Below are 22,666 nucleotides of genomic sequence, written 5' to 3'. Positions count from 1 at the left end.
ATGTCTTTAATTTTCTTTTTATCATAGAGGTATTCCTGCAGACATCCAGATAGATATTGATGAAGACAGAGAAACAGAAAGAATTTATTCCCTTTTTACCCTCAGTTTACTTAAGCTGCAGAAAATGGAAGGTAAACACACACTCTACTTTTATAAAACCATGATCTTCATTACTAATTTCTGAGTTATTTCTTTGATCTTTTTTTTAATTGAAAATATTTATAGATTTACTGAGTTACTGATAATGAAGTTCACGAACCATCAAAGGGAGCATTTATCTTGGCTATTCATGAAAAAAAATTACCATTGTCATGTAAATGTGATGGTTCTATTTAGTAAAATTGTTACTGTATAGTCAAAGAAAATCTCTCCCTTAAAAACTTCAAAAAATGTTTTAATTATATGACAGATTACATTTGTAGAATTTAGTTTTCTGATCATCTTTCACTGCTCTTTACAGAGGCTTGTGGAACTATAGCAGTCTATCAGGGGCCTCAGAAAGAGCCTGATTATTGTAACTTCACAATTGAGGATTCTGTTACGACCTTTAAGACAATTCAGCAAATAAAAAGCATCATAGAGAAGCTAGATGAGCCTCACGAGAAATACAGAAAGAAAAGATCAAGTAGTGCAAAATACGGAAGCAAGTGAGTACCCTCAGCAGGCTGCCGCTGCCGGTCTGTGAGGACCCAGCCTTCTCCTGTGCGTGCTCCCCATCCCTCCTTTGCTTGTTCAGTTCAGCTGTCATTGCAGGATGCTGGTGCTGTACACTATCGCTGCTTTGAATGTCATGGTTGGTTGTAATTCATTCCTTAAAGATGAGTAGCTTTTTTCTTTTTGTTTGTATTGTCTCTCCGTTTCTCACAACACCGTATGTTTATAATGAATAGCAAAACAAGCAAGCTGTGGCAGTGCATGAAAGCACGTGGTAGTTGATTCCCAGTGCTTCGACTGCATCTGAGATAGAGAAGATGAGATGGGTCCAGACAGCAACAGCCGACATGCACTGGGGGCTGCGTCCTCTCAGAATGCCGCACTCGGCACTGGACACACTGTCAGTCAGATGACTCTCAGCAGCGAGTAACAAACTCCTGAGGGACGTTCTTAGTCTCACCAGGGAAGACCCAGCTGTACAGACAGTTGATGCAGGAGCTGGGCATTGTCATTGGGAACTGTATAGCACTAAGGTCATCTAAATCTTGAAGGTAGTTCCGAGCCCCCCTTTCTTTTCTAAGATACTGTCCACAGGCAGAAAAAGAAAAGACTATTCCTTCCCTACTGAGAGAAAAGAAGCTTGTCACCGCCAGCCTTCCCTGTCTCACAGGTCTCCACTGTCACCAGGGTTCTGCCAGTAACACCTTGGGTAGGAAGGTTGGCTTCACAGACCAGCAAATCATAGTGTTTTCCACAGTGCATGTCCCTCTGTCATTGAGCTCATGTCGGCCTAGGATGGTCTCCTTCCCACTTTATACGTAGAAACCTTGAAGTACAAGGAAGATGAATGTCTTGCCCAAGATCCCACACCGTTAGTGGGAGGACTTGGAATTCTTGTTGCACTATTTTAAATAATCTTTGAAAATTATGACAGTGTTTTTGTATTTCTGAATAAGAAAAATCAGTTTTATTGGTATAAATACATTCTTCCTGAACAGAAAGCTTAGTACATTACAAAGCTTGTGTTGTAAACATCCTAATTCTGTATTTTCTTCATTAGTGTAATTGAATCTCTTCCAACAAGGGTTAATCTAATTTTCCTGGAGCCCTTGGAAGTTCCTAGCCAAGGCGTGACCATCCTTAAATAGTACCTCACTGCCAGGCATGGTGGCCCAGCCTTTAATCTCAGCACACGGGAGGCAGAGGCAGCCCAGTCTTCAGATGGAGTTCCAGGATATCTAGGCTGTTACACAGAGAAGCCTTGTCTTGAAACACACACACACACACACACACACACACACACACACACACACACACACACACACACACATACATATCCATATATGTGTATTGCCTCATCCTCTGTGCATACTATACCCTGACCAGCTTTATTTTTCTCTATTAAAAAGCACCAGCTCAGCTCCTGGTAGTACTCTTGCTCACTGCCCACCCTACTGTCCCTGGCAGTGTACTTCACACATCTTTTTTCTTTCTTTAATTGGGGGAGGGGGGACTTGGGCTAAGAAATAGCTTGATGCTAGTGTGGTTGACTAGCATATAGCACTGGGGGGTGGGGAGCAACAACGAACAGCCAAACCCTCTTGTACTAAATATTTGCCTGTTTTCTTTTCCTACGCCATCAGGTGAGTTCCATGAATTATGTGTCTGTTTTGTTAAGTACTGTACCCTTAGCTTCTAGAATAGTGCCTGAAATGTGGTAAATGATCAGTAATACTTACTGCATTAATAAAACAAGACTCAGTATGTGAAGGTGCAAGGAAAATTAGAAGTGCTTCTTGGGTTCTGTATATGTCTTTAATTTGTATATTTCTTTTAAAAAGTTTTTCTTTTACTGTTTTATAGGGAAAATCCAATTGTTGGGAAAATATCATAGTTCGACCAGCTAATGGAAAACTGGAAAATACTCTTTTTCATGGAGTTTTTAATTCACCCAATTGTGTTCATAGTATGTAAGAGCAGACATTTGCTTTGATGATACCTGCTTTCACATTGTATTTAATATTTAATGGTTGAAATTAACTGTTTGGGAATTCTGATATCCATGAGTTTATTACTAGAGAATTTGAAACCCAGGGCTTCCTTCAAATTCATGCATCCAAATCCATATCATTGCAACTTCTTTTTGATAGAATCTTTCTAAGGAAGGTTCCTAAGAAGCTTTGTAATAAAGGGAGCACTTCAGAGTAAGAAAGCGTCTCTGCTTGTAGCACCCTGTTGTGTGGACTCATTTTCACTACCATTAGTGCCTGCTCTGTACTGCCAACACTGCATTTTACTAGAAAATCCCAGTCCATTGTCAATTCAGAATTTTTCATTGAGTTCATCTGGACCTTCCATCTCCAAAAAGAAAAAGAAGAAAAAACAAAACCTTTTTTTCCTGTGTTGTGTTAGATGTTACAGGTTATAGAGACAGAGATGAAGACCTCATAACTACCTTGAAAGTTGGTGGATGTTTTGCCTTGTCACAGGTGTAAGAGTACGCAGATAGATATCAGGGAATATGTGCTCCTGTGTGCACCATGTTTACATTTGGAATGAGTGATGGCACATGAATAAAATGAGACCACTAAAATGTTTTTCATTGTTTTAAATATCAGGTACTTGTTTTCTTAATTTGAGAATCAGTTTAGAATTACTCCTGAATGCATCTCTTCCCAACCAGAAGAGAATAGTGAAGGTGGTGAGAAAGTCCCTGGACCTTGCCTGCTGTTTCATGTCATAGGAAGGGTGTGTGAGGATGCCCTCCATGTAGTGTTAGGTCCTGCTCTGACTCGAGAACAGTCACTTGGCGCACTTTAATAATCTGGCACATTCCAGATTGTAGTTTAGATACTCCATGGTATCTATCTTTTATGATCAGTTGAATGATCAGTGTTTAAGCCTAGAACAGTGCTTTCCTGAAAATGTTTGTATTTTATTGCTGTTTCCTCATTGCCTGCTAGCCGAATGGAATTAGGGTCAGCAACTGCTGAAATCCTGTTTTTCCTTGCTCTGCGTGGGTCCTAAAAACCCTAACTGTAAATAAGCAATTGAAGCAAGTGCCACGCTGGAGAGCAGCGATGCACTTGGCTTCGTCAGTATTAAACCATGGTACTTACTTGTCTTTTTTAATTCAGAACATTTTCTAAGTGTGGTACTTTGAACCTTGGGGTATTTACACATGTTCCTGTTGAAAACTGTGACTTATTGGTGTAAGTTTAACTAGCTGTGATTTTCTATTTCGTTGAGCTTAAGCTGTATTTCAGAATATATTTGCCAATTATGTTGTTGCTAGATATTTGTTTTTACATTGTTATTAGGTAATTTTTAAAGATTTTTTAACAGAGTTGTCCCATAAAAAAATCATGACTGAAAAAATGTATTTTTCTAATTGACTTTTGTTATTTTTACTCTTTGCTCTTTTGGGGGGCCTGCCACCCAGCTCCCTCATTAATCACATGGATACTTATTATTACTTATGAATGCCCGACCTTAGCTTGGCTTATTTCTAGCCAGCTTTTCTTATATTATCCCGTCTTATATTTTCTTATATTATCCCCTCTGGGCTTTTTCCTTTTCTTTCTTCTGTAATCTTATTTCACTCTTACTCCGTGGCTGGCTGGGTAGCTTCTTTTCTCGCTCCTTGATCTCTCTTGCTTCCTGATCCCTCTTTACTCCTATTTATTCTCTCTGCCTGCCAGCCCCTCCTCTCCTTTCTCCTGCCTAGCTTTTGGCTATTCAGCTCTTCATTAGACCAGTCAGGTGTTTTAGACAGGCAAAGTAACACAGCTTCACAGAGTTAACAAATGCACCATAAAAGAAGGCAACACATCCTTGCATCTCATTAAACATGTTCCACAGCATAAACAAATGTAACACATCTTAAAATAATAATCTACAACAGATTTTTAAGAGTTAGCACAGGCCTGAATTGTGCTTGATTGTGACTCCTACCCCATGATAAAGTTTAGAAGAGTCTGACAGACTTAGAGATCCCATTAACTACACTGTGTTGTAGATGTTAAAAAATTAGCCATTTAATACATTTCTCATGAACTTCATATTAAAATTCCTACTTAAATTCTCCAAAATGTACCTGAAAAAGATGTGAGTGGTCCGGATAAAAGAGGTCAAGACTTTTTAGTGATTTTTCTCCCCCCCGAAAGGAACTATTTCCTAATAATTTCTTGTTGTTTTGAGACAAAGTCTCACTATGTATCCCTGGCTGGCCTAGAACTCACAGAGATCCACCTGACTCTGCCTCCACCTCCTATGTCCTGGAATTAAAGGCACATGCCACACCCCTAACATTTCTAATATCAAACTCCAATTATAAATATTTTTAAAGATCATATTATCAAAAAGGCCAAATCTATGCACATATATAACTCTGTTTGAGAGCTCAGTCTTTTAGTTCTGTTATTGACATGACCCTTTAAACAGCCAAATTGACTGGAATTAATTGGACAGCTTAGCACAGTGTAAAAAGAGAAATATACAACTAATTTTCCTTAGGTTTAAGTCTTTTCCAGTCAGAATCATGTCCACAGGACCTTACGACAATCAAGGCCCTTCTAGGGGCCTTCTCCTTTGCTGGGCTCTTGAGTACTTTGAGTCTTAACTCCATGATCTTCTGTCTCTGCCTTTTACAAAGAGCATTTGGAAAAAAAATACATGGCAGCTCGCCTCTCCCTAAAACCTGGAGACCGCAGAAAGGACAGAAGATGATAGGGAGAGACTTACCAGAGATGCTCACTAGCTCTGAGCTTCATGGAGCTGTGTCCATCCAATACTCAGAGTGTGGGATATGTTGTATATTTTTTTAGCTTTGTTTTAAATCGTCATCTGGTAAGACAGTGGGCAATAGCAAAGGTTTTTACTCCCAGGAATATAACTTATCAACTCAAACTATTTTGTTTACCAAAGAAACATGTTTTTAATTCACGGGTAATAGTGAAGAGTCAAAACTGGGCTCTTATTTTACCAACAGAAAGCATCACATGACTGATGGTTGTGGCTTTTGTTTGTGTTTCCAAGGCCTGATTTCAGTCTTTTACTGGAAGAGCTCATTCAAGCCATGTTTTAAAAACAGATTTCTTTTAAGTGAACGCACCTTCTAATTTGCTTTAAGTACTGTTGAATAGCCTGTAAAGACAGACTCAGCAGAGCTTTCTAGTCCTCACATATGTGACAAAAACAAAACTCATTCTAGAGTTAAATTACTGATCTTGATTGATGTTATCTGCTTCCATTTTTAACCCAGGAATTAATATGTTGTTAGTAAATATGGGTTTTTACAGTGTCTAGTTTGAAAATGTAAGTTATCAAAACATAATATAGTGAATTTGTGTAACCATGTTGTATTGTTGAGAATGTATTTTTATTTAAATTTTATTTTCTTATGAAGAGTATTATAAAAATTAAAACCTTTTGTAACTTGTTTGAAAATAACTCAAATAAAGTACAAGAAGCCTGTCTGTTCTTTGTGAGACCTTACTTATACTTAAAATGTCTGCTCCTTGCTTGTCTGTGGGCGATGTACTAACGGAAGACTCCAGCAACAGCGGCTGGGAAGCCCTGGGCTTCGCTTGCCCTTGACCAGGCCACATTCTCACTTGTCACTGTCTTCACCAGACTTCTCTCTGTGCCCTGCGGTGTTCATCATCAGTGTAGCTCCCATCACTGTGAAGGGACAAAGGGAAGGATAGACTCCACTCTGTCTAGGCCAGCAACTCAGAACTGAGCCTGTTGACTTGTTAAAGAAGGCCTTTCTGCTCTTAGAGAGACAGCAGTAAAGTCTCTGACGGGTCACACCCTGTGGGTCTGTGTATCCTCAGCACCTCGTCCGTGTGGATGTCAGCATTTGACATGTTGTGCTGTGTTGACAACTTATCGCAAGAATACATACTGCAGCACCAAAGACTATGCTAGAGATGACTTACACCCCCAAAGGAGAAGCAGATCTTAAGAAGATCTTTTCCTTGTGTCTCAGAGTCCCTGAATACCCCTAAATAAGCACAACAGCCCCTGTGACTCCATGGGAGTTTAGGGTTAAAAAAGAAGACTGGGGGGTGGGGGAGAGGTGTCTGAGTCTCTCATGTTAGCCATGTGTGTAATAAATACCAGAGTTTTGTTATTTAGTTTTTTCAAGACAGGGTTTCTCTGTGTAACAGCACTGGCTATCCTGGAACTCACTCTATAGACCAGGCTGGCCTCCAACTCAGAGATCTGCCTGCCTCTGCCTCCCAAGGGATTAAAGGCGTGTGCCATCTCAGCCTGGCCCCAGTATTCTTTCTAGTGGTTTATTCTTGGGACAGGGATTGGTTGATTGGTTGATGTCAGTTTTCTTAATTCATATGTAGCCATGGTTGGTTGAACTCCTGATCCACTCCTGCCCTCCCAATGCTGGCATTAAAAATATGCACCACTAGGTCTTCTTCCTGATTAAACATGCTGTTCTTTATTTATTTGTTTGTTTGTTTAAGATTTATTTATTATGTACACAGTAGAGGGTGCCAGATCTCATTACACATGGTTGTGAGCCACCATGTGGGTGCTGGGAATTGAACTCAAGACCTCTGGAAGAATAGTCGGTGCTCTTAACCTCTAAGCCATCTCTTCAGCCCCACTCTGTTCTTTAAAGGAGGAGAGCCATACTTTGGATTTCTCTTGCCAATGTACATGACTCCAGAATAAAAAAATGCCTAAAGCTAAGTAGAGTCCCTTTCTACTCCACATAAGTGCCAGTGCTACACTACCCGCAACCTCTTACCACAATGAATGAATGATTGGATATTCTTAAAGAAACTGTCAAGTATCCTTTGATCCTAATTCTCCATCTGCATCTTCACTTGAAGTTTGATCCTTAGTGGCTGTTAGGTCCAGGGTTTCAGCAGCAAATGTAAGTGAGGGTGCAGTGAAACCACTGAACTTGACCACTCCATGGGTGGAAAGAAAGGTTTATTGAGAATCAAACTGCCAAGGCTATGTGGGAGGTGGGGGGTGGGCAGAAAGAAGAGCAAAATGACTGAAAAGTAAGAGATTTTTATATGACAATCAACAGGGTTGGGGGTCTTTGAGCTGATACAGACTGTTCATGTTGACAGGGAACTAGATGCCCTTTCCCGAGGTAGTTGACCTTTAGAGATGAGATTAAGGAGGTTCCTGGATAATAGACACCCACCTTGAGGCCTCTGTTTACCCAATAACAATCCTCATTTACTCAGCTAAAGTCCTATTTAGGACATTGTCACCTGCACTGCCATTTGGGGTGGTGGTAGGGACAGCTTTGAGCCTAACACTAAAAAGCTCATGCTTTAGTGTGTCATTGCGTCATATGACTTCTTTGGGGACAGCATCTGGCATGCATTGTGAGGTCAGTATGTCATACTGACATTTGAGAAGGTGAAACTTGTTTAAACCTCTATTATGTTTTGTGCCTTCTGTTTAAGAATGTTGTTTCATACTATTTGGATCTTTCTGCTTTTTTCTGATTTTTTTTTTTTGAGGTGGAGTTCAGTCTTAGATGTGTAAATTTTACACAACAAGAGGAGTTCTTTGGAGCAGAAACAACATTGCCTTCCAAATCTAATCCTCTTCTCAACTCTATCCTGAACCACACTGCCTGCAAAGTTAGGGAGCGCTAGTTCGAGATGGATTCTCAAATGCATTATGGGGTCCACCGCTGAAGAGAGGCAGACCAGAAGCTGCCAGTGGAAATGGAACTGAGAGAAGAAAGAGGTGTGAATTGAAATGGCGTAGTCAACATTATAATTTTATAGTTAGAGATGAAAATAACTGACAAACTAATGTGAAAACGCACACAAAAAAACTGCAAATAGCCAGGCTTGGTGGCACATGCCTATAGTCCCAACATTTAGGTTTAGGGTCATCTTCAGCTGCTTAGTTCAAGGCTAGCTGGAGCTACATTTAGTCGTGTGTGTGTGTGTGTGTGTGTGTGTGTGTGTGTGTGTGTGTGTGTGTAAATACACACACACATACACATACATATATATATATATATATATATATATATATATATATATATATATATATATATATATACACACACACATGTATGTATGACCGCACCATGATTGAATTGGTCTCATTCCAAAACTCAGCATGTGCAAACCAGCCAGTGTAATATAGCACAGAAGAAACAGCCAGTGCAGAAGAGCCTTTAACAAATTCCACGTGTTGATAAGTTTTTAAACCAAGTAAAGAAGGAACATAAAGGCCGTATGCAACAGATTGATAGCTAACCATGTACTAAATGGGGAAAAACTGAGTGAGGTAAGTGTGTCCATTCTCATTACTCTTGCTTCAAAATGATGCTTGAAACCTCGGCCAGAGCAATAAGAAAAGGAATATAAATAAGAAAATGATAAAATTTAAGAAGCCCTTCATAATCATGGGTCAGAGTTCTGTTATAGAAATGAACATATTACTAAGGTAATTCACATACTCAGGACAATCCCTATTAAAATTCCAGGGGGAGCCTTCCCAGGAATGGGGGGGGGGCGGGGAATGATCCCAAATGTAAACAAGTTCCCAAATAGCCAAAGCCATTTGAAGCAAAGAGAAGCAATGCTGCAGATATAATGCTCCATTCACATTCTACAACTGTGCCATAGTAACCAAACCAGACTGGAGCCTGGCACAGGACACAAATGTAGACCAAAGGAATAAAGGGCTCAAAAATAAACTCATGAAATTATAGCAGTATGGTTCTTTCTTTAAGGAATATCTTTTTTTTTTTTTTTTAAGATTTAGTTATTATATATTCAGTGTTTTGCCTGCATGTATGACTGCCGGCCAGAAGAGGGCACCAGATCTCATTACAGATGGTTGTGAGCCACCATGTGGTTGCTGGGAATTGAACTCGGGACCTCTGGAAGAACAGCCAGTGCTCTTAACCTCTGAGCCATCTCTCCAGCCCCAGTGATATGATTCTTGACAAAGATGCCAAAAACCTTAAGGCCTGTTTGGTACTGGGAAAACTGAAAAGCCTGCAGCAGAAGCCTGAGCGTAAGGCTTCACAGAACTGCAAGGAAGTTAGTGCCGTTGTCCTCAGTGGGAGATGCTCCCAGCCCCACTGTCCATACCCCATGGGAGACACCTAAAGGAGCACAGAGCAGAAATGAAGAAGCCAGATACATGACTGGAAGGCAGAGTGTGGGCCAGCTCCTGCAGGGGGTCTGACCTACAGCCCAGCTCAAAGCCACCACCTGACACTAGACACCCCAGGAATGTTCTCCTGAGGTATGAGTGGGCCCAGGAGGAAGTATGGAGGACAGCTACGTAGGCTTCAGATACACTGAGTGGCAGCTCTAGGCCTAGATCACTGAGGTGAGCCCTGTGTGTGCCCTGAGAGTGCCACACTGCTTCCAGAACTACGCCATAATGGGGAGGCATCACCCCGGGCCTTAGGCTGCCAGGTGGGAAGCTGCACTTTCCTTCACTACGCTCAGCTCCCTTCTTAATGTGTGTGCTGAACAGGTGCACTTGTCCCCAGACCCTCAGCCAGAATGTACTTGTTACCCACACTGCATTCGCTAACAGAGCCTTCCCCCAAGCTCCGGGGATCCACCAGCCTGTGGACACCCTCCCAGGCCACCTCCTCTCTCAAGCTCAGTCTTAGGCACCAGGCTTAAACACTAAAAGTTTAGCAAGTTCAGTCAGCCACAGAATCTACATAAACACACATCTGGGTCTCTCCTAAGAAGTGTGGGACCAGGCAGATGATCTTCTGAGTATGGCCTTGTGCCCAACACCTAGGAACTAGCCAAGATGGGTTGTTTGTTTGTTTGTTTATTGTCTATTTATTGATTTATTGAGACAGGGTCTTACTAAATAGGCTTGGCTGGCCTGGAACTCATCATGTAGACTAGGCTGGTCTCAAATTCACAGATATCCTCCTGCCTCCGCCTCTGCCTCCTGAGTACTGGGATCAAAAGCATGCACGACCACACTTGTCCTAGAGTGGCCTTATTAAACTGCAAACAAGTCCCTTCTCCGACCTTTGCAAGCCAGTTTCCCAGCCATGGCTTAAAATTTTGGAAGCTTTGGAAAGAGATACATTAGGCTAGTTGTTCTCAAAGTAAGGCCCCAGAAGTACCTGAGCACTTCCTAGAGGAGCAGCCACTCAAGCCAACCAGGCACCCTGGGTCAACAGAGGACCCAGCAAGGGCCTCTGTAATGTGCCCTCTAGGGGTTCAGGGGCTGCATGTGCCATGCTAAGCTGGTCTGGAAAGGTGGCCATGGGTGGCAGACCTTGGGCAACCAGCCCCTACTTTGATACCCACTGAGGAGGGAAGCCAGCCTCGTCAGCCTTGTCTCACTGGGGGAGGCAATTCCTGGAAGCCCAGGTTCTTGACTTTGGAGGTGTCAACACCTGGAGACAAGGCTGAAGCTGCTGCATCCATGTGGCGAGGAGCCATCCAAGATAAGAAATTAAAGTTCCCCAAATATTATTGTTGAGCGTACTCAGGACAGCTCTAGTGTGGTGCCTTTTACACAAATATTGTGAATCACAGTAAGCATGTTTATCTTCTTTTACCTTCAGCAAATAAGGAAACATCTGTGGGGCTGCTGATATTTATTTATTTTTGAAGGAGCTTCGTAATGGTGGAAATATTCCGTGCAAGATTATAGAACCCTGGGGCTAAAGCCCTGCCCCTGAGGAGGAGTGAGGCGTGAACTGGTAAATAATGTAGACATTCCCGTCTAATTAAGACCTCAATGCATAAATCCTTACGTTTTTAAGTGTCAAGACTCCAGCCATCTTGTGTCTCAATAAAATGCAAGGTCAGCTAGTGGGAAAGGAAGCCAGTCTGTTGAGGGTGTTTGGCCCAACAGCCTTTTCTGTCCCTCACTTTCTCCATCCTATCTCTGCTACAAGGAGGAGCTGAGAGAAGCCACACACTGGTGGCTGTGGACTCAGACTTCCAGTCTTTTCTCTAGCAGCCTTTCAGCGTGGATTCTTCACTGCAGTACTGAACAACAGCTGCCAGAAACTTCTCACCTAAAAATTTTATTGCCCTCCATGATACTCACTTAATGCAAGTGAGAGGGGGTCCTAGGGCTGTGAAGACATCGCAGAAAGTGGGACAGTTCAGGGGGGAGCATAGTGAGGCCTGCGGATATGGCTCAGTGCTTGCCCAGCACGTGCAAAGTCCTAGGTTCAAATCCCCATCTCTGCAGAAAAAGAAGAGCAAGGGCATGATCAGTGAGAAGTTGACCCCAAAGTAGGTAGTGTCCCCCACCTACATTCTTGATTTTCTTTTATGTTTGCTTGTTTTGAGACAGGGTCTCTTTCTCTATGTGGTACCAGCTGGCCTAGAACTCATGATCCTCCCTAGCACTAGGATTACAGGCTTGCACCACCTCCCAATCTCCTGGATTCTTTCTGGAGAAAGGGGCTGGAATGAGGGCTTTTAGAAGGACGAACATCTTCAAGATTGGACTGGGAGAAGCGTACCTGCACACAGACACTTGAAAGCTAAAGTTCAGTTTTATTGCCAACAGCTGGAACGTGAGTGGGGACAGAGTTTGCCTCCGAGCTGCCCAGCTCCCCTAGAATGCTCTGACCTTCTGGGGGTCCCAGTCTGAAGTGGCTCCCAGCTGCCTCGCTTCACTGTCTCAGGTGTTCCAGTATTACCTCCTTCACTGCTCCGGATGTGGGGCTCTAACGAGCCAAGCCTGCATCCAGAGCACGGGTGCAATGCCTCCTTCATCGCCCTCCATCCCCAGGGGGCTCCAGCAGCACCCCATAAATGCACCAACCTCAAATTTCGGTTTTCACCCAGCCACCAGTCATTTCTACATTCTGACTGCATTCCCTTAAAAAATATTCCCTTAAAAAATTATTACGTACTGGGGATTGAATCCGGGGCTTTGTGGATGAAAGGCAAGTGCTCGACCACTGGGCTATATCGCCAGCCATACATTCTTTTTAAAATGAAAAGTTGGCCAGACAATGGTGGCACAAACCCTGAAGCCCTTAATCCCAGCATTCAGGAGGCAGAGGCAGGTGGATCTCTGTGAGTTTGAGGCCAGCCTGGTCTACAGAGAAAGTTCCAGGATAGCCAGAGCTACCCAGAGAAACCCTGGGGGGCGGCAAGGGGGAGAAGAAGAAAGATTTGAATGATAGTAAAAGGCTTTGGTGTTACTCTTGGGGGGGGGTGAAACAGCCTAAATCTAGTACTGGGGTACTACTCAGAAACAGGAAAGAATGGGCAGGGGTCTAGGCAACAGCATAGGTGCCCCCCAAAGCCCTGTTCTGTGCAAGTAACTGGGCAGAGTCCTGGTGAGTGGTTTCTGCTGTGTATGCTAAAGTGCTGAGCAGTGGTGGTGGGGAGCCCTGGACAGAGGGCATCTTAAAGTAGCACAAGAAACTTCAGAGGTAGTGGACACGCTCCTAGGCTTATTGTAACTGTTTGGATAGGGTTCCAGACATGCTACTCCCAAATACAGCATGTTGGCAGATGAAGTATTTCAGGTGGAAGGGAGTTAAGAAAATGGCAGACACAGGAAGGTCATCCTCACAGACTGCCTTCCCCCTTGAAGCAGGCAATGAGGCCCTCAAGTGGGAGGCCTGTCCCTAGACCTCAGGACAGGAGGTCACAGAGGAGGATCTGAGGGCTGGAGACATGGCTCCACGGTTAAAAATGTTTGGTTCTCTGGCCGGGTGGTGGTCACGCATGCCTTTAATCCCAGCACTCAGGAGGCAGAGGCAGGTGGATCTCAGTGAGTTCGAGTCCAGCCTGGCCTACAGAACGAGTTCCAAGACAGCCAAAGAAACCCTGTCTCAAAACAAAACAAAAAGAAAGAGAAAAGAAAAACAAACAAAATAAAAAGCAAACAAACAAACAAAAAAAGCATCCTTCTCTGCCAGAGGCCAAGTTCAGTACCAAAAACCCATGTGGTACACTTATAGCCACCTGTAACCTCAGCTCAGTGTATCTGACCTGACCTCCTCTGGCCTTTGTGGGCACACACACACACACACACACACACACACACACACGCATGCACATTTTTTTTTTTTTAATGAAAAGAACATGAGTGAACAGGCCAGGCTGCGTATACCGCTTATTATCAGTGGGTCAGAATTTAGTACATCGGTCAGCCAGTGTGCACTCTTCAAGGGTGTGTTTAACTCATTCTTTGGGTTGTCTTTGCCTTACAGAACCTCTCATATTGTTTTCACAGTTTGTATTAAGTACATGTGTGATTTGTCCCTTTAACCTTTTGTTTCAGGGTCTTGGCCTGTAAAATTCAGGACAGATGAAAATATTTTTCTTTTTCTTATTCTTTTTTTTCTATTCTTTTTGGGATCTTTTTTGTTGTTGTTTTGAGACAAGGTTTTGCTGTGCAACTCAGATTAGCCTCAAACTCATTGTATAGTCCCAGGCTGGCCTCAAACTCACAGCAATCCTCCTGCCTCAGCTTCCCGAGGGCTAGGATTACAAATGCTCATTGCTGTGGAACAATCCTTTTCTACACAATGAATATGTATTACTGTCATTGGTTAATAAAAAGATGACAGGCCAGTAGCTGGGCAGGAAGTTAGACAGGAAAGCCAAACTGAGAATCATGGGAAGAAGGAGGGCAGAGTCAGGAGTCACCAGCCAGATGCAGAGGAAGCAAGATGAGAATGTTGTACTGAGAAAAGGTACCAAGCCATGTGGCTAAACATAAATAAGAATTAGGGGTTGATTTAAGTGTAAGAGCTAGTTAGAAATAAGCCTGAGCTACTGGCAGAGCATTTATAATTAATATAGGTCTCTGAGTGGTTATTCAGGAGCTGGCAGGTGGGAGAGACCCATCCATTCACTTCCAGTTCACCACTATCCCCAAGAAGAAAGATCTTTTTCCTCTCTTTTGGTTTAACTAATGGTTCAAATATCAATATTTGTCAGATTATACACTTAAATTTGCTTAATTTACCATATGTCAGTAGTGTGTGTGTGTGTGTGTGTGTGTGTGTGTGTGTGTGTGATCTGCATCTTTGAAAGAATGGTCACATTTCTGCTAGTATCCCTTTTCTTCCTAGATGATTTGGAATGAACTTTGGACCCATATAAAAGTTTGTGATGCACTATTATGGGACAGGGAAAGGGAGGGAAAGAAGGGAGAGGAGGGAGGGGAGGAGGGAGGGAGGGAGGGAAGGAATGAGTGTGTGTGTTCTGGGTGAAGTATGCACCTGTCTTTGAGGTTGAGGGGTGGAGAATGAAGGCCTCCTCTCCATGGTGTCAGTATTATTGAGTAATTAACAACTTGAACAGGTTTGCCAGGCTGAGTATTTTATAACTGGTGTCTTGTTTAACTCCTACATGACTTCTGAGCAGGATTATTGGGCCCATTTTATGGAGGGTAAAATAGTGTCAAGAAGAGAGTGTGGCAGGTGACCAGAATTTATAACAGAACAATAGAACTGTCCTCTAAGATATCAAACTGGGCCCACTTCTAGGTAGTGGATTTACAAGTGAATTCTGGTTATGCTTATTTAGTTCTGAAATCATCTATAATGGTGGCTGCTGTGGAATAATACTTTTGTACACTGTGAAGATGTGTTGCTGTGATAAAGAAGCTGACTGGCCAGTAGCTGAACAGGATAAAGTTAGGTGGAAGAGCCAAACTGAGAATGATAAAAAGGGCAGAGTCAGAGGAGTCTCCAGCCAGACACAGAGGGAGCAGGAGATCAACATGTCATGCTAATAAAGGCACCACCACGTGGCAGAGCATAAGAAGGAATATGGGTTAACTTAAAATGTAAGAGGTAGGTAGTAACAAGCCTGAGCTATCAACTGAACATTTATAAGTAATCTTAAGTCTCCATGTTGGTTATTTGGGAGCAGGTGGTCAGGACAGGAAAACTCCACCTACAGGCTGCACCTCTATGACTAACCAGAAATATCCTTGCCTTAAAATGATTATAACTACTATATGTGCCTTAAAATGATTATAACTACTATATGATAATATTTCAAAAACACCCTTCAGCTCTCACATTGGCCCACAAGGTAGAAGTGAGACCTGGCAGGACTCAAAGATGACAAAAGGGCTGAGAGAGCAGAGGCAGAGCGGAGTTCTCTGGCTCTCACAAGGAATCACTTCAGACCCACAGGCAGCCAAAAGCCTCCCAACCTTGATTTCTGAGGACACCTTCCCTTCTCAATGATGGATGCATGCCATGAGACTAGACTGGCTGAGGTCTTATTTATTTTTTTCCTCTTCAAACTATTTGAAGAATATTTTCCACAATCCCAATTCAAGATTGTCCACATCCAGATAGTTCTTTAAAGGCCCACGTGATGTACAGCTGACATTTTGTAGTACTTTGCTCTCTACAGTTGTTGAGTGAGCTTTTTATAGAAAACAATGCAGTTTGTCAAGGAGCCAAAAAACCACCAGTGAGCTGAAACTCCTTCCCAAAAAAAGTAGCAGAGAGCACAAGTTGGAGAAACGAGACCTAGACAATTTTCACTCCAAAAACCGTGACAGGGGCCGGAGGGGGTTTTGGGAGGGGAGTGGACCAAGGTGAAATTAACTCCCTTGTCCTTGGAAGGAAGGGAAGGGCAGAGCACCATCAGCACAGGCGCTCTCCCATCGAAAAACATGGATCCATGGCCAGGCGCCAGGCTGAGCTCCGGGAATCCAATTGATGAGAGAGAGGAGGGATTCTGCAGGTGAGGAACGTCGAGATCATGATGGGAAGACGTGCAGAGATGACCGACCACACTAGTGGAAGCCCATGAACTGTGGACTGGTGGCTGTGGAGCCCCCATGGGACTGGACTAAGCCCTCTGGATACGGAAGACAGTTGTTTGGCTCGAACTGTTTGGGGGACACCCAGGCAGGGGGATCGGGATCCATCCCTGGTGCATGGGCAGGCTTCTGGGAATCTGGTCCCTGTAGTGTGAAGCCTTGCACAGCCTTGGTGCAGTGGGCAGGGGCTTGGACCTGCTTGGGCTCAGTGTGCTAGGCTCTGATGACTCCCCATGGGAGACCTCGATTTGGGAGATGTGGGGATGCTGGGTGGCTTGGGAAAGAGGGCTGGGGGCAGGGGGTGTGAGGAGGGAGGAGGAGGGGTCTGTGGATGGTATGTGGAGTGAGTAGAAATTTTCTTAATAAATAAAAATAAAAATAAAGAAAAACATGGATGCTCGTGCTGTGTGTCCAAGTTTATTTCTGCTTTTTCATCTGCTATGAAGCAAATATTGTCTTCTCACCTCTTCCTCAGGTTCATTGCCTGACCACATGGGATTTGCGGCCCTCTGTGTGCTAGTGAGGACTGAGGCTGATTCAGTTTTCCATGACAGGGCTAGCCAACTACAGTGCACGGGCCAAACACGTTTGTGTGTGCCCAGTACTCTGGTGGGATTGTAGTTTTTCAGTTTTATTTATTTTTCTTTTGTGTGCATGGGTGTCTAGCCTGCATATATGAATGTATGCGGTATCTGTGGAGGCCAGAAGAGGGCGTCAGAACCCCTGGGATAGATGGTTGTGAGCCCACACATGGTCCCGTTTTACAGTTTTTATGGTAAAATACACAGAACACAACACATCACTTTGGCCACTTTTAAATGTACAATTCAGTGGTGTTAAGTACCCATTATTATTTACATAGTCAAACAACCGTCTTTGGAATGTTCTCAGCTTGCAAAACTGAAACTCAGGCTGCTGAAAAAGTTCAGGGGTAAATCTGCCGCACAGGCCTGATGACCTGAGCCTGACACCCAGACCCCACAAGGAATGTGGAGGAAGAAAACCAACTCCACAACAATGTCCTCTGGCCTCCACACGGAAGCCTTATGTGGTGGTTTGGATGAAAATGGCCCCCATAGGCTCATCTATTTGAATGCTTGGTCCCTAGTTGGTGGAACTGTTTGGGGAAAGATAAAAAGATGTGGCCTTCTTGGAGGAGGTATGTCCCAAGGGGTGGGCTTTGAGGTTTCCAAAGCCAATACTAGGCCCAGTCTCCCCACCCCCACCCCTTCTCTCCCTGTCTCCAGCCTTGCAGATAAGATATAAGCTCTCAGCTGCCGCTCCAGCACCATGCCTGCCTGCCTGCTGACACGATCCCCACCTTGACGGTCATGGACTCACCTTCTGAAACTGTAAGCAAGCCCCCAATGAAATGCTTTCTTTTACAGCTTCCTTGGTCATGATGTCTCTTCACTGCAATAGAAAAGTAATTAAGACCCTGTGCTACACACACAGTGGTGCACAAGCCATGGCATGCACGAGTATGCCCCCCTTCTCTCTCCCTCCCTCCCTCCCTCCCTCCCTCCCTCCCTCCCTCCCTCCCTCTCTCTCTCTCTCTCTCTCTCTCTCTCTCTCTCTCACGCTCGCGTGCGCACCTAATACATTTAACAACAACAACACTGAAACTCAAATCCTATTGAACAGTCCCTATCCTCTCCTTCCAGCCCTGGTAGCCACCAATCCGCCTTTTATCTATACGGATTTGACTACTCTCTATAAATTATGTTAGTGGAATCAGTCATTTGCTGAACCACTTTCTACAGTTAGTACAATAAACTTACTATTATTTTACTTATTTTTTTTGTGTGTGTGTAAACATGTGTGGTATATGAGCTTCAATGAGTATATGTGCAGCAGTGTATGGCCCTAAGCAAGTGTGAAGGTCAGAGGAGGGTGTCAGGTGTCCTGCCCTATCATCTCTGCCATATTCCTTTCTGACGGAGTCTCTCAGTGAACCTGGACAAGTCTGAATGATGCTTCTGTTGCCATCCTCCTACAGCACTGGACTGTCGTCATGCTGGGCTTTTTACGTGGGTGTTAGGGATTTGAACTTGGGTTCTCAGGTTGAGCCACCTCCTCAGACCCTGCAACTAGCTTTTTGTAGAATGGGGTGTTTGTCTCTTTGTGAATGGCTTGTTTCACTCAGGACTGTTCTTCCAGGTCATCCATGTTGTGTGTGCACCAGAATTCCCTTCTATTTAGAGCTGTATGGTATTTCATTGCACATCTGTCCAGTGACTCACCTGTCATTGACATCTGGGTTGTTTATACTTTTTGACTATCATAAATATCACCAGAAACATGGGTGGACAAATGTCTCTTTCAGATCCTGTTTTCAATTCTTGCAGCTGTATGCCCAGACATGGAATTACTAGCCTGTACGGTAATTCTATTTTTTATTATTTTAGGAATTGTCACACTGTTTTCTGTAGTGGTTTATACTCCTGATAACAAATGCTTCTCCAAGTCCTTGCCATATATATATATATTTGGTAGTAGTCATCTTATACTTAAAAAAGTTGTCTTCATTACAGTAATTCATGTGTAAGAGTAGAGAGTTGTGAGCACGGGACAGGTGTGGAGGTCAGACAACCTACAGAAGTCAGTTCTCCTTCCTGCATCAGTCCCAGGGACCGAACTCAGCACCTTTTCAAGCCATCTTGTCAACCCAGCCTTTCTTCTTCTCCTTCTCCTCTTCCTCCTTCTTCTTCCCTCCTCCTCCTCCTCCTCCTCCTTCCACCTCCTCCTCCTTCCTTCTCCTTCTTCTCAGGTTTTCACTATGTCACCTTGATTGACCTGGAATTCTACATAGACCAGGCTGGCCTCAAAATCACAACAATCCACCTGCCTTTGCCTCAGAGTGCTGGGGTTAAAGACCTGTATTTTTTGGGTTTGATATTTTTTGTTTTGTTTTTTTGTTCATTTGTTTGTTTGGGTTTTGTTGTTGTTGTTGTTGTTTTGTTTGTTTGTTTTTTGTTTGTTTGTTTGTTTGAGACAGGATCTTGCTATGTAGGCCAGGCTGGCCTCAAACTTGAGATCCTCCTGCCTCAGCCTCCCAAGTTACAGATGTGTGCCATCATACCTACCTCTGATGATTTCTTTTTCCTTTTGTGACAGCATTTTGTTATGTAGCCTTGATTGGCCTAGAACTCACCATACAGACAAGACTAGCTTCAGACTTGCAGCAATTCTGCTCCTGCCTCCCAAGTGCTGAGGTCACAGGAGTGAGCCATTGTGCTCTGGAACTGCCTCTGTGTTTTCAATTGTTGAAAATCAAAAGGAAAATAACGTTTCATGGCATTTGAAATTCCTGCTGGGGTGGGGCACATGACTTTAATCCCAGCATTCAGGAAGCAGAGACAGGTGGATGGATCTCTGTGAGTTCGAGGCCAGCCTGGTCTACAGAGTGAGTTCCAGGATAGCCGGGGCAGTTACACAGAGTAACCCTGTCTCAAAAGAGAGAGAGAGAGAGAGAGAGAGAGAGAGAGAGAGAGAGAGAGAGAGAGAGAGAGAGAGAGAGAAAAGGAGAAAGAAGGAAGAAAGGAGGGAGGGAAGGAAGGAAGAAAAAGAAATTCTGTATTCCTGAATAACATCTCTGGGGGGACACTGGTGTTCATTCATTCATATACAGTCTACACCTCCTGCGTTCGCACTAAATGCCAGACTGGTGGTTTCAACAGCTGTCATGAAGCATTTACTATCTGACCATTTAGAGAAAATAAGTCACCAATGCTACTGTAAGGCTTTGAGGGGAAAATAAGAGTTCAATTTTGAGGGGGCTAGAGAGATAGCTCAGCGGTTAAGAGCACTGGCTGCTCTTCCAGAGGTCCTGAGTTCAATTCCCAGCAACCACATGGTGGCTCACAACCATCTGTAATGAGATCTGGTGCCCTCTTCTGGCCTGCAGTCATACATGCTGTACACATAATAAATAAATAAATCTTAAAAAAAAAAAAAGTTCAATTTTGAGAACTGTCCAATTTAAGTTACAAAAAAGCAGTAATTTTTCCTCTCCCACCAAACCTTAGCCACCCTTGTTAACGAACAGAAAGACCAACTCGGAATCAAGCATTACCTTGTGAAACAGATCAGGGGCGGTGGGGGGGGAGGGGCGACTTTTCTAGAAGTTAGGTGACCTGAGAAATGTAACCAAGTAGCACGGTTTGCAGCCTCCACGACTGTTCGTCAAATACATTAGGACAAGGACATCAAGATGGACAGCTTAAGACAATGACCTGAAGCCAAAAAAAAAAAAAAATCCTGAGCTTCAAAACCACCATCTATTAGTGCTGAAAGTCGCTGCAGTGTCGTCATCCAGACTCTCCAAGGAACTGCTTCTCTTCCATCCATGCTTTTCACACGCCCTACCCGCGCCTGGAGGTTTTATGCTGTCTGGACGTCACTACACAGTGACGACAGTGGATCCGGGAAAGCTGGTAGAACCCAGGGAGGACTACACACCTTCAGCTGTTCACCCTTTCAGCAGGGGCCCAGCAAAGGATCCCAGAAGAGTCTACTGGTCTCTCAGAAGTGACCGCCCAGGGCCAGGGTGTGGCTGAGGGGTGGAGCAGGTGCTTCTCACATGCAAAGCCCTGGGTTCCATCTCCAGCAAAGGCGAGGGCGGAGACAACAGCTGGGGGGTGGGCCCGAGAGGAATCTCCCCACTAATCCCAGCTCTTAGAGAGGAGTGTGCCATGGTGCTTTGGGTGTTTTCTAAAGTTGGGGGGTGGGGCAGCTTTCTGTGTTCCTCAGTCCTGTTGTTGTTAGTGGTTTGTTAAACCCTAGGAAGGAAGCCAGTGAGAATGTGCGCCTGGAGTTGGGCAGACCTGGTAGGAAGCCAATGCTGCTCATTTTAATGTCAGGGACTCCCTCCTTCAAATAAAGGTACGGTCATTTCTGGCCTTCATAGTTTCCACTTTATATGTATAGTAACACTCGAGTGAACATTGTTGTCATGAAAACTGTGGCTGCCTGGGGCAGGCACTGCTGGCTGTTTACTCCGGGTCCTTCACCCTCCCCATTCTGCAATCCCCCAGTGGTACTCGGGAAGCCATACACCCTATGAGCCTTGATGCCTACCCGACTACGGCAGTCACATCCCTTGGGAATGGCGCCTCCAGGGGTGCACACTGCGTCTCTACTTTAGACGTGAGACAAGTGGTCCGGTGTCGCTAAGTTTGGGGGGTAACGTTTCTTGCAAAAGGCCATTGTCGTGAAACCAAGAGGCCCTGACTGACAGCAGCTAATAGTGCTACGTCAAGCAAAGCAATGGGCGAGGCTGTGCCCTGTCTCCAGCTATCGCCCTTCCGAGAAGGGAATGGGAGGAGCCAAGAATGTTCAAACAGGAAGTGCTCTATTACTAACTTGGAGCTAAATGACTTGGGATGAATTAACTTTAAACAGACGGTCATGTGGGGTTTGACAATTTAAGTCCATCCGATTCAAACTCTTGGTAGCAGTGCGACGCGAGCCAAGAGCCATCCCTGCTCTGACAAGTGTCACAGCTCCGGGAGGCTCTCAGAGGGCCTCGGGAGTGTCAGCTAAGAGAGGTCCCCAGCAGAGAAGTCTGCAGAGAGCAGGTCACCAGCAGGATCAACAGGGTGGCAGGTCTCCGGTCCCTGGCAGCTCTGGAAGGCTAGAAGCAGATGCAGTAACAAATTCCTGTCTGCGGCTGCAACTTGTGCTGCAGGCTGAGGCAGGAATGAGTCCCTCTGCTCCCAGCCTTTGGTGGAGGCTTAGGGCCTGGCTCCAGTGAGCTCCCTGCCCAGGGCAGAAGCCTCAGATGCAGGGAGCTTCTGGGGAGTCTGTGGCCCAGTCTGCTGTCTCTTCCTCCTCCACAAGTTCTCATCTTCCATTCCTGCAGCTCCAGAATGATGAATTATGGAGTGTCAGCAGGACACTGAGTGGATGGATGTGGGTATGCAAATAAAGTTAGAGATGGGACCGATCAGGGAAGAGCTGTCAAAAGTGACTTCTGACGATCTCTGTGGTCCACCATCTGCTCCTTTTCCAGCCTTGTTCCTGTGCTCCAGGCTCCAGCTGTCAAGAAACAGGGCTGGAGAGCTGGATCAACAGTTAAGGGTGCATTTGCAGAGGACATGAGTTCAGTTCCCAGCACCCACATTAGCCGGCTCACAACAACCTATAACTCCAGATCCAGGAGGATCTGATGTTTCTGGTCCCTGTGGATTTCTGCACTCATATGCAAGTACCAACAAACAGATACACACATATACAC

General features: G+C 44.4%; 1 protein-coding gene across 3 annotated transcripts in view; it reads left to right on the top strand.

The window, feature by feature from the left end:
• Positions 1-17,709, top strand: part of Rasa2 (RAS p21 protein activator 2) — a 135,764-nt gene extending 118,055 nt beyond the window's left edge. For 2 of the 3 annotated variants that reach the window (XM_076576867.1, XM_076576869.1), the window contains exons 22-24: positions 28-131; positions 461-647; positions 2,518-6,131. In XM_076576867.1, the coding sequence (XP_076432982.1) occupies positions 28-131; positions 461-647; positions 2,518-2,548 (322 nt within the window). In that variant the 3' untranslated portion in view covers positions 2,549-6,131. Of the gene's footprint in view, positions 1-27; positions 132-460; positions 648-2,517; positions 6,132-17,675 lie in introns of those variants that run through there. The other variant, XM_076576868.1, reaches the window with a different exon arrangement.
• The last annotated feature ends 4,957 nt before the right edge of the window (positions 17,710-22,666 follow it).

This window comes from Peromyscus maniculatus, chromosome 7 (assembly GCF_049852395.1).
Source record: "Peromyscus maniculatus bairdii isolate BWxNUB_F1_BW_parent chromosome 7, HU_Pman_BW_mat_3.1, whole genome shotgun sequence".
NCBI classification, from domain to species: domain Eukaryota; kingdom Metazoa; phylum Chordata; class Mammalia; order Rodentia; family Cricetidae; genus Peromyscus; species Peromyscus maniculatus.
Note: the sequence above shows the minus strand (reverse complement) of the source record. Positions and strands in the feature narration are given on the sequence as shown.